This window comes from Eulemur rufifrons, chromosome 6 (assembly GCF_041146395.1).
Source record: "Eulemur rufifrons isolate Redbay chromosome 6, OSU_ERuf_1, whole genome shotgun sequence".
NCBI lineage: Eukaryota > Metazoa > Chordata > Mammalia > Primates > Lemuridae > Eulemur > Eulemur rufifrons.
The window spans coordinates 92,386,288-92,399,220 of record NC_090988.1 but is presented as its reverse complement, the minus strand read 5'-3'; the positions used below and the strand labels follow the sequence as shown (position 1 = coordinate 92,399,220).

At 41.8% G+C, this 12,933-nt stretch overlaps 1 protein-coding gene across 1 annotated transcript in view; it reads left to right on the top strand.

Moving 5' to 3' along the window:
- Positions 1-5,033: 5,033 nt before the first annotated feature.
- Positions 5,034-12,933, top strand: part of LOC138384504 (fatty acid desaturase 2-like protein FADS2B) — a 35,962-nt gene continuing 28,062 nt past the window's right edge. The window contains exon 1 of the mRNA XM_069470010.1: positions 5,034-5,354. Coding sequence (XP_069326111.1) covers positions 5,034-5,354 — 321 coding nt within the window. The remainder of the gene's footprint in view (positions 5,355-12,933) is intronic.

The following is a 12,933-nucleotide window of genomic DNA, read 5'->3' as shown; positions in this document are numbered from 1 at the left end:
AAATTCCACTTGTGAGAGGAGAGCCCATTTTGTTTATCATCACACCACAGAGATTGTGATATGAACTTGACCCAGGATAAAAAGTAGTAAGTTCAGATATCACATGCATTAGATTGCTGACAAGATCATGGTAGATTTCACAGGATTAGCAAAGAAAATTCCATTGCAGTGTGACTTCACTGCTCGTGATACCCCATCCCACACAGCAGCGGGCCCAGGTAAGGACACCTGCTGCTTTTGCACAGCTGCAGCCTCTGATCATGAGATGCTGACTTCACTATGTTTGGTAAAGACTCTCACTGAGTAGACCAGTCACTCAGCCCAGCCCTCACCACGGGTACAACCATTTTCTTCCAGAAAAATGTTCCAGAGTATGAGCCAATTGTGAAAAGCACAACATCCACATTCCATAAGGAGGTAAATTTCAACTTCAGAACAATTTCCTACATGTTCTTGGGACATTGGCTCAAGTAATGAGATCAATGCCCTTCTTGGTTTTGGTAGGAATTATGGAATTCTTTCCATTTCTTCCTCTTCTTGTATCTTTTCACCAATTACCAGCAAGGAAAACAGTAACAGTTTGAACCAGCATATCCATCCCAAAGCCACATTCTTTGCTGATGCTAGTTGCATTTTCTCCTGGCTTAACAAAGGACCCAACCTTTTTCAGGCTGCTGCTTCTACACAAATAATGCTCTTTTTGCTAACGTCATCCAGTTGCCATATAGGTGGTTGGGAATGCAGACGGGAAAGTCATGGTCTCTGCCCATAAGCATGTGTGTGTGTATGTGTGTGTGTGGAGAGAGGGTGTCCCTCTGCAGGAGCAAAGCCAGACAAGTAGAGACATACACAATGAAGTAGCAACCAGCACAAGCTAGCACATAATAGACACTCCATGGTATATGTTCAACTGATGTAAATTTATTTGTTACACTGAACCCTATGGAACTAATGATATTTGAGTGACTTGACGTGCAAAACTGTGGCAATTATATGATTTAACCTAACTGATAGGACTGAGCATTAGGTATTATAGGAATATAGTGAAATGATTACATGGACCAAGGAGCTGCCTTTTTAAAATTCATATTTATTTTTTTTTCTGATTAGAAAAGCCATATATCAGGGAAGCCTCTTGAAGAATGAATTCTGTTGTACAATCTCTCCATTTCCTCTGACACTTGCCTTATCCAATCTGCCTTCCCCTCTTGCCTGAAGCCCTGCAAGAGCTTCCTAGCCGGTCACTTATATTCTTCTCCAATCTCTCTTTTTTAAAAATTTCAGCATATTCTGGGGGTACAAAAGTTTAGGTTACGTATATTGCCCTTGCCACACCCCTCCAAATCAGAGCTTCAAGCCTGTCCATCCCCTAGACTGTGCACATTGCTTTCTACACCATTTCCACAATGAATGATCTTTCAAAACCTCAGATCAGATCATGTCCCTCAGCTACTTACAACCTCTCAGTGATGACCAGTTTTATCGATACTTCCAATAAAATCCAGACCCCATGAAGGTACCAAAGTACCAAGATACCAGCATGATCTTGCATCTGTGACCCCTCTACTCTTTCCAAGCCACTACCCTCTCTCTCTCAAAAACTCTGGGATCACAGGCCTTCATTTTCAGTTTCTTCCTATAAAGAGCATATTTACTTGCACTCTGTTTCTCTGTGTGTTTTTGGTGTACAGTTCTGTGACATATTATCACACAGGTAGACTCAAGTAATCATCACATAATCAAGGTACAGATTGTTCCAAATCCACAAAGAAACTCTCTCATGTTACCCCTCAATAGTCACATCCTTTCCCCAACCATAATCTCTAATAACCACTGATCTGTTCTCTACCACTATAATTTTATCATTTCAACAATTTTATATAAATAGAATCATACAGTACATAGCCCTTGTGGTTTTATTCTTAATTTTCACTCAGCATAATACACTTAAAGAGTCATCCAAGTTGTTGTGTGTATCAATAGTTTATTCCTTCTTACTGATGAATGATATTCCATTATATGGATGTGCCAAAGTTTTTTTTACCCTTTACTTATTGAAGTACATGTGTGTTGTTTCCAGTTCTTTGCTCTTATAAATAAAGATGACATGAACTTTTTTTTATAGCTTTTTGTGTGAACATAAGTTTTCATCTCTCTAGGACAAATACCCAGGAGTGCAATTGCTCAATCATTTATGAATAAGTGTATATTATATATGGTATATAAATGTGTATTTTTTTATTTCTGCATATTATGGGGGTACAAAAGTTTAGATTATGTATATTGCCCTTGCCCCCTGCCCTGCCCCAATCAGAGCTTCAAGCATGTCCATTCCCTAGACGGATGTGATACATCCTTAGTGTAGAACATGGATGTGTCTCAAGGGAGGCAACCTCATCAGGTGGCCTTGCAACTTTCTGGGCTCAGATGATAAGCAGGGTCCATGATCCAGGCCAGCTAACCCAGAATCTCTCCTCCTTGGGCTACAGAATGAAAGTGAATCTTGTGTCCTTTTTTTTCATTATAACAAAAAGAATAGCACTTTGTATGAACTGAAATCTCAAACGTCTAGCTTTTACCAAGGAAGTTATATTTCTGAGAATGAAGCCAACATGGAGAAGAACCAAGTTGAACGTTGAAAAGGAGAGATAAGAACAATATTCCAAAAAAATGATTTTTGCCTATTACAGTCAGGCATCCTTGGAAACGTGTAGCCCTGGACTTTTCTGTTTTGTGAGCCAATCAATTCTTTTTTACCTTCATTTTGTGAGACTGTAAATTCCATTTTATCTTGAGTCAATTTGATTTGTGTTTTGTCTTCTTACTCACCGAGTTATTATTGATACATATAACATGTCCAAGGGGACAGCACAAGTTATTGAATCAGGAGAGAAAGAGGTCACTTCAGCCTGGATAACTGAGAAAATCTTCTCCGAGAAGAGGCAATTTGAGCTGGATTACAAATGCAAGGTGTTTGCTAAGAAGTTTTTAATGAAGTAGAGAGTTTTGTTGGGAAGCAGGAAGTGAAGTTGGTGGGGACAACGTTGTAATTATCAGGCTAATGAGTTTAGAAATTATGCTATAAGCAAGAAATGATCCATTAAAGATTTTTAATAAGAGTGAGACCTGTTGAAAATCATCCTTCCAGAAAAATAATTTAGGGGAAGGGCCATATCTAATGCAAGTGTAAACCTGGCACACTTCCCACCCTTCGTTTCCTCCTGTGATCTCTTCCCAGAGAAATTCACTAGCTAATCAACTGGCCTTTGATTTTCTATACTGACATATCCTCCACACGTTTTTTAGATAAAACTTTATAATATAGGTCTAATTGTGACAGCTAAAAGGCCAGGATGTTTCTTACTGTACATGCTGCAATATGGAGGAATCTCAAAACAAGTATGTTGCATGAGAGAAACCAAACCAAGGAAAAAAAATACATAGTGGATGATTCCATTTATATAAAATTCTAGAAAATGATAGAAAGCAGAGCTGTGGTGGCCTGGGGATGAGGACAGAGCTGAGGAACTGGAGTGAGATTGTTTCTAGAAGAGGACAAGAGAGGACTTCAGGGCAATGGCATGTTCACTATCTTCATTGTTGTTATGGTTTCACAGGCATATAGACGTGCCAAACTGTACACTTTAAATATGTTCAGTTTAGTGTATGTCAAATTGTACAGTTCTATCTCAATATAAATTATACCTCAATACAGCTGTTTTTTATTTTTTTTTAAAAAGAAGAAAACAATGTGATCTTGTGGTCCAGTCTTAAAGCAGTAAGCAAAAAAGTACAGTAAAACTAAAAATCAGTTTTGGAAATAGTTCAAGTTACTTTCTTCGATTTTCTGAACTCTGTGGCATTAACTCTAAAACACCTTTATTTTTTCTCATCCCACTTCTTCCCCAGATCCCTCTACTATCCCCACACCTTTGTGTTCTAAATTCCCTGAAAAGTTCATCATCTACCACCAGCCTAAGTGAACATATTATGTATTTTTCCAAATCATATTAAATCTAGCTCCAGATCCAAAATATTAGCAAAAAGGTGACAAATCAGGCATTTTTGCTGCTAACCCTTGCCCTATTATGGTTCAAGAACCTCAGGGTACCAGGGAAAAGAAATGATAGAAGATGCCTCATCTCTATGCTGTGGTGGCCACCCATGTTACTGTTGATCATTCTGCGGCATAGAACTACATTTTAGCAGTCACCATTGATTGGTTCTTCCACTGTCCCAGGCATTAAACTAAATGCATTTTCTTACTCCTCGTAACAACCCCCTAAGAAAGGTGCTAAATGCTCCCATTTTCTACTCCCTTGCTTTGTGATTAGGGCTAGTCACCAATCTTCTGATTACCAGCTTTCAAAGGGAAATGAAAAGAGAGAAAACTGATTATATTGATCTGCTTTTTTGGTAAAATAAAGCTTAAGTCTTTCTTTTAAGAAAAGTTTAAAAGTACTTAAAGCCTGTGGGAGAAATAACAGCTGTCCAAAACACATTTCCCAAGTTCACCAAGCACTCGTGTCATCACAGAGATGTTGAAAGCTTTTGCTCATGTGTTGTACTAACACATCCAAACATCTCCATTCAGAGGCAGGTCAGGGAGCCAGTGAAGCAAGCCCACCTCCACCCAGTGCAGGAGAATCACAGTGGCCAGAGTTTGGTCCCTCCTCCCTTGGGGCTGGTCAATTAGGCCAGAGTGTGACTGGCTCATGCTTTTTAACAGGGAACATTTGTTCGTGAAGGAGGATGCTGAAGAGGAGGCCAGACAGCAGGGAGAGGAGTGAAGAGAGGAAGGTGGTCTAGCCTCCATCAGGGCAGGGAAGATTCAGGACAGACAGGGAGGTTTGAACCTGAAAAGCTGCTCACTATCAGGTCTGTGAAGAGACAACTTGGCTGAAAAGTGTTCAGTGCAGGGATCATACTGCAGTGGAGAGAAAAGGGAGAAAAGCCACAATCTTGTGGTCCAAGCAGAGGCAAGCGTTAGGCATTTCAGGGGTCAACCCAGAAATCCTAGGGATTCAACGACAATGAAGCTCAAAGAAAAGTGTGGGGTCACCGGGAGCCTTGTGGGAAGCAGTCAGCCACACCTGGGTGAGGAGCATCAGGCATGCGGGAAAGCAGTGGCAAGTGCAGGGGCTGAGGTCTCTGGGAAGCAGGAGGCAAATGGGAAGCAGGAAGTTCCCAGGAAAAGCCTCAACACCTACATCTGGCAGGAGATCCAGAGACACAACCAGCTGGCCGACCAGTGGCTGGTCATCAACCGCAAGGTTTATGATGTCACTGGCTGGGCCTACAGACATCCAGGTGGGCGCCCAGTCCTCACCCACTATGCTGGGGAAGATGCCACGGTAAGATACTCTCTCTCTCTTTCTCTCCACCATGCCTAGCTGCTGAGTGGCTGAGATCTTGGCTGTCTTCCCCTAAAACATGTGATTATGTGTTCAGGCTCCATGATCACTTCCCTCCTCCCAAATCAATTTTTCAGGATCCTTATATATGAATAACAAGAACCTGGTAGCAAATGAAGCCTCAAGGTCTGGCTGTTAGCTGCACCCAGTTTGGGATGAGCTCAGGCATTGACAGTAAATACTCCATTTGTGTATTCTGGGTTTTGTTTTATTCTTAGTGTTTTGTTTGGGTTTGTTTGGAAGTGGAGTCACTGTCATAAGAAGAAAGATGCAAAGAAGTAAATATAATATGGGGGGAAAAATCTATACCCAAGTAGACATTTCTAAGACTCTTACAATTGGAGTGTCTAAAAGAAAGAAAATAATCCATCCATTCTTCTTCAGAATGTCATGAATAATGATTAAAGCTTACAATTACCTAGTCTTAGAGAGCTTAAAGAGCTCTTTTGCATCCTGCGGCTCACTCGGTGGGATACAGGTGATACAACCCACTTTTTTGGACACATTCAAATGCATCACCTTGCTTAGACCTACCCAGGAGGAGGGTGACTATTATTCTTATATTACAAATGAGAAAACTAATGTTCAAGGAGGTAAATAATGTGGCAGCCAGCCAGCAAGTGATAGTGCCACATTTTGATATCAGGTTGGATTGACCGTAAAGCTCTATATACCTGGATCCTTAAGAAAATAGCATTTGCACTGAATATTTGATAACAGATCCCCCCCAATCCTAAGTGCATTTAGGATTCCTATTTAATATGTTCCATAAGGAAGTTTGTTTTCTTCCTTTCTGGACATAGCCAGCTGCATCCCTGCCACTTCTCTCAGATTTGATATTTTTAAAAATGAATTTCAACCTTTTCTTAGGAAATGTGCATGAACTTGTAGTAAGGGATTTCCACACATATGTAGAAAGCTACAGAGGAGAGACTACGGGAAGCAAGGTGAGGAGCATTTGTGTGAAAGTAACAGCAGAAAATTAAAAAAAAAGAAAATGAAAAATAGAACAGACTCCTAGCTATCCATCCCTTCATTTCCCCAACTCAGAGAAAATATGGAGGAAGCTTTTCCAGTGTGAGTCACAGAATCACTTCAGAGGCCATGCTGGTGAGGATGTGGGTCTCCAACCACCTTGGAAATAACTGATCACCTCACTCGGTTCAAGGCAGCCTAGATGATAAGTCTGAAATTTGCATGTGGTTTGTATCACAGAGGTCCGGAAAAGACCCTGATGTCCTATCCAACTATAGCCAAGAAAGAGGAATTAATGTATATAATAGAAACCACCAAGATCTTAGGAACAAATATTCATGCCATCTTAGGATTCATATATATCAAGGAAAAATATCCTAAGCTTGGTCAGCCGTGTACATTAGACTTTAGTAAAATAACTACAAAAATGTTCAGAGAAAAGACGCTCTAAGGGAAGATAGCTTAAGAATAATGGGAGGTGCCAGCAGCATCCACCATACTCCAGGGCTACTCAGAGTGCGGGAGCCTGAGCCTTGGAATCGGTGATGTGAATCTGGGAAAGTTATTGAAATGCTCTGAGCTTCTGCTTCTGCAGAATGACCATGACATGAGCCATCTGTGGTTTACGGTAAATGGAACTAATGTGTATAGGGGGTTTGGCATAATGCCAGACTCTTGGTAAAAATTCATTCAATTGCAGCTATTAGTATTCATATCACCAGCATCCATGTCCTCAGAAATGCTAGTCTCTGTTTGTTCTCCACCAGCTTAGAAATCCTGGGTATATTTTGGGTCATCTGATTGGGAAAAGAAGGGTACATGATGGAGAAGCATCATGCTCTCTAGTGAAGGAGGCCAGAACATAAAGTCAGAGGACCTGAGGCCAAATGCTCACTCTGTAACTTACGAGGCATTTGCAGGTTGGGCCCCTGCGTGGCAAGTGTGTCCCAAAGTCTGGTCTCTGTGTCCCAGCCCTGGACCCAAGTCTGCACCTGCTCAAAGGGGAGGCACCTTTTTCTTATTTACATAGTAGCTCTTTTCCAGCCTCCGTCCTCCCCTTAAAGGTGGACAATGATACCTAAGTAATCCGTCACATGGAGTCCTTCATTCATTCATGAAGTCAGTTCTTTTAAAACCCATGTTAGGGGCTCAGCCTAATGGGAATGAAACTGGTCTGCTTTGCATCTGGGCTCCACATTTACCAGGAACGTCTTGAGGAGGTTGCTTAAGCTCTTGAAGTCTAGCTCCCTTATTTAGAAAATGGGGATAATAATACTTTCATCTTAGCATTGCTGTGAAAGTCAGCAGAGATAAAATGAAGTGCTCACTATGCTGCTTGGCACAGATTAAATACTCAAAAATGGCAGTTCCTGTATTTTATTATTATTTCACTCTTCTGAGAAGGATTTTAATTTCCTCCCAGGAACTTTACTAAGAAAAATAAATCTATAAAAATATTGGCACATAAACTCCTGTTATTGCACATATGAGTTATCTGGTTGTACTGGAACTGTATAATTTAAAACTAATGTCAGTACCCTAATAACTAGAGTTTAAGCCTAGATTTTTTTTTTGCTTGTAAGAGCTCACTCCCCAAAACGCCAGAAACAACCTGTACATCCAAAAAGAAGAATTGATTGCATAGATTTTAATATGATTGTAATATGACTAACCTTCAATTTAAAATAAGGATTACAAAGCATTTTGATGATATAAAATACATATGAACAAATAATTGGCCACAAGTTTTGTATGAAACAACAGTATGTTCTCAGTTCCACCAAAATAGAAAAGTAAATGCAATCTTGTGATAGATTCACAGAAGCAGCATGTTCAGAACAAAGAAAGCAGGTTTATTGTCCTGTGGGCAGAGCAGCCCATGGTTCATCTCTGGGCCACACACTACAGCAGTGACATTGAGAAAATCCAGTCCTTTCCTATGAGTGCAAGGCCAACATGACAAGGGAGGGATGACAAAGGCCTACAGGAAATACGGCAGAGTCCGTCTCAACTATTTCGAGGACTTTTACATGGAAGAAGGTAGAGATGTGTGCAGCTCCAGAAGAAAGCATCCCAACTGGTTGGGGATGAGTAGAGCCAATAGAAGCAAGGCTGGGCAGGGGGAAGAGAGGTGTGCAGGAGTGGAGCCCAGATATGACCCACGTCGTGAGTAAGCACCCACCCAGCATAGACAATTGCTCTACTTAGCACAATACTGGCCAGCAGTGGCCAGGCATGGTGGCCTATGCCAGTAATCCCAGCAATCTGGGGGGGCTGAGGCAGGAAGATCACTTGAGGTCAGGAGTTCGAGGCCAGCCTGAGCGAGACACCATCTCTACAAAACATAGAAAAAATTAGCCAGGCAACTAAAAATAGAAACAAACAAACAAAAAACCTAGCTAGGCATGGTGGTGAGTACCTGTAGTACCAGCTACTGGGGAGGCTGAAGCAGGAGGATTGCTTGAGCCCAGGAGTTTGAGGTTGCTGTGAGCTAGGCTGATGCCATGGCACTCTAGCCCAGGCAACAGACTGAGACCCTGTCTCAAAAAAAAAAAAAAAAAAAATATTGGCCAGAAGTAATTAATGTCAGCGACAATCATAGCAGGAAGTTTCAGGCGATGAGAAGAGGACAAGGCAGAGAGACAATGAAGAGAGAGGAGACATAGGAGGAAAGAAAAGAGAATGAGGAGCGAGAGAAGGATCCTGAATGCTGAGCTAAGGAGTTTGCATTTGACCCTCGCTGCCTGGCTGCCTCTCCTTCCTCCACCCGAGGATACTTCCCCTGCACAGCATCCCCCACCCTCATCATCACAACAAAACCAACCAGCATACCTAAGCTGTTGGTTAGAGGAAAGTAATAATCAGTAATAATTGCGTCTTTCTTGGGTTGTCAAAATTGTATAAATAATTTGCTTGTCATCTGATTGATCTAGTTAAGAAATAGATGGAGGAGAGGAGAAAGATGGGAGCTCAAGTGATAACAGAGGAAAATGGGGCTCTGGAGAGACTCTGCATTTCTGCAAGCTCAGCCTGTCAGATAAGTGAAGGATGAAATTGAGAAGAGCTGTTCAAGATGAAGGAAGACCAGGGTGGAGTCCAGGGAACATGCTGAAGGCCCAAGCAGGGTGGTAGCAACAGGAATGGAGACGAGGGAATGGGTGGGAAGGAGGTTCAGGTGACAGCCTTTATAATATTTGATGAGTGACTGGATAAATAAGCAGGATAGAGGAATCTAAGCTGACTTATCAACATCTGGTGTGGGGGACTAGATGGTGATATCCACTACAGGGTAGGGAAGCCAGGAGGATGCCTAGGTTTGGAAGAGAGAATGGAGAACTGGGGTGGTGGTGGGGAGAGTGTCTCTGGGCTAGAGCTTGGCTGAAAGTATCATAGGAAAAATTCTCAGTATAAGCAAGTTTTTAAATAATGAAAGTTCTCAAACAATAGAATGAGTTGGAGTGGAAAAATAACGCTCTGCCCATCCTTGTGGGTGAAGAGAAATCTGGTGATTTAATGTGATCATTCTCCACTTCAAAGCTGCTGTCTCGCAGAGCAAGGGCAAAGATGCATGCTCCCCACAGATCCGCCTACTCAGAACCCACCCTCCTGCTGAAATACGTGCAGACTTGTTCTAGCCGTTGCCTTAGAACAGGTGAAATCTGAGGAGGAAGCAGAAGAGGAACTATTCAAAGGTGTGGGAGTGGGATCTTCATAGAATAGTCTCGTGTGCTTTTGTGAGGTGCGTAAATCAAGGTCTGCATTTTAGTTATCTTCTTTTGTGACTACATATGCACATTCTCCATGATTGTTTTCTCAATTTATGTTTGTTTCTTAGTAAATTTCTTTTGGGAAATTTCAACCCACTGCAGATGAACTAAACAATAGCATACAATCATGGTCATTTGCTGATGTCTGATTCCAAAGCCTAACCACTTAGCCTCTAGGCTAGGTCCTTGATGGATTTTAGAATGACTGAATAAGTGCAGGAAGGAATTACTGAGTCCATGGGGGAGAATAGTTAGTATTATCTACGTTTAGGAAAAAATCCAAAGCTTGGAGAAATGAAGCAATTTGCACATATGAATCAGCCTACTCCTCAGCTACCCTATACTGTGCCTTAGTGTGAATTAGGAAAGGCACACTCTTTGGGTGGTTGTAGCCCCATAGGCACAAGGGTTGGTAAATGGAATGTCTGCTGGAAGTCAGGCCACAATTGCCCTCTCGGTTGAGTGCCTTTTTGAAGGGCACAATCTGTATGCAGCATTTAAGTTGTAAAAACAGGATTTTGTCTCTCTGACTTTACATACTTGTCTCTTCCATTAGGGATTATACTGCTTTAACAATAATGCACATCACCCCATTCTCCCCAAATAGCATAAAAAAATTAGCAGACTTTTCAAGTCAATTGCAAAAGCAAAGTAATAATCACATCTTTCTCACGTTACTATTCTGGAAATAATCAACTTCAAGAGGAGTTATGGTATAAATTTATGAGTAAGTTAAAGAGTAGAGAAGACTATTGAGAAGGGAGTCAAAAGGCTGACATGAAATGCGAGATGCTAAATTAGCAAGGTCAGAGAATAGAGATGCTGAGGGTAGAGATGCTGTATTCTCTGAGCACCACACTTTGACAATCCCATCTCCTACTTATAGAAATGCTACATCCATCCACTCATTCATCCTTTCCCTTATTCATCAGACATTTATTGATTATATACCATATTCCAGGCACACCAATACGCATTGAGTATACAGTGATCAATAATAAGACATAAATCTGGTCTTCAAAGAGCTTACACACCACTGAAGAAGAAGCAAGTACGTAAATTCATTACAACATAATTTGAAAAGCTCTAGTAACAAAGTGTCATGTGAGCCCAGGGGCAATCGGGAATAACTTTCCTGAGTGATCCGGGGAGGCGCAATTAATATGGGTCTTCAAGTGTGAGAGTAGATTTTACGGAGAGAAAACAGGGGAAGGAAGTCAAGGCAAAGGACAGTTTGTGTAAAGCTTCCGAAGCACAGAGGGGCGTGGGCTGAGCACTGAATGGGGAGGTGTCAGTAGGGAAGGTGGTGCGTGAAGGGTGTGGAGAACGTGAGTCTGGGGCCAGAGGCAAAGTGCTTTATGTGACTAAAACCTAAGGTGAGGAGACACCATCACCATCTGCCCAGCAGGTACCTACTAACTTTAGCATCATCACAAAACAACCTGCCTTTGCTCCTTTCTTGGGAGGACTTTCAGAAAAAGAATTTTACCATTCTTTAACAAAGACACATGTACCCGAATGTTTATAGCAGCACAATTCACAATAGCAAAGATGTGGAAACAACCCAAATGCCCATCAATACATGATTGGATTAGTAAGCTGTGGTATATGTATACCATGGAATATTACTCAGCTATAAGGAATGATGAAGATACGACATCTCTATGGTTCTCCTGGAGAGAGTTGGAACCCATTATATTAAGTGAAGTATCCCAAGAATGGAAAAACAAGCATCACATGTACTCACCAGAAAATTGGTTTCCCTGATCATCACCTAAATACACATCTGGGAACGACACCAATCGGATATCAGACTGAGGTGGGGGGTGGGGGAGGGGATGGGGGTATGCCTACACAACGAGTGCATTGTGCACCGTTTGGGGAGTGGTAACACTTGAAGGTGCTGACTCGGGAAGGGGGGGATGGGGAAGGGAGGGATATATACCTACATGATGGGTGCAATGCGCACGACCTGGGGAACAGACACGCCTGGAGCTCTGACTTGAGGGGAAAGGCGGTACAGGAGCAATGTATGTAACCTGCAATTCTGTATCCCCCATAACAAGATGAAATAAAAAAAAAATGTTATAATGAAAAAAAAAAAAAAAGAAAAAGAATTTTACATATTAAGGCTGGAATGGCCCTTTAGGGCTTCATGGCTTTAGACTCACATAGCTCTGAGTTCAAATCCTGACTCTGCTATTGTCTGTGGCATTTGGGGGCAAAACTTTTCTCCTCTCTGAGAATCAATGACTTTATTTGTACAACAGAAGCGATGGAAGCTCACAGAACTAAGATGATGCCTATGAGTTGGCCCATACAGCGCCTTGTACATAGGACACACTTTACAAACTCGGGCACTAGCCCCTCTCCCCTTCATCTTACCTCCTCCCCTTCTTTCAGCAGAATTTACTTGCCCAAGAATGTTGGTAACAGGACCTGTTGTTGCAGGCCTTTCAAGAAGGAAATTTCACAACAGAGTATCCAGGTTCTATTAGAAAATTCTTTTAAACAGGATATTCTAAGACTACTTCACCTCCTTTGTTTTACTGCCCCCTGATGCAAGCAAAAGAGTTCCATGGAGCAGCCGATGCCTCCACTTCTGGAAAGCTGTAGCTCTGCAGTATCTGTTGTCACCGTGCTGACTGTGCACCTTCCTGGTAATCAGAAGAAACAATAAACCCTGAAGAATATTATTGTCAGCCCATTGTTCCAGGGCTCTAGATAGCTGCTCAGAGCATGATGAAATTGCAATAGATTGCACTCTTCTGCACCTT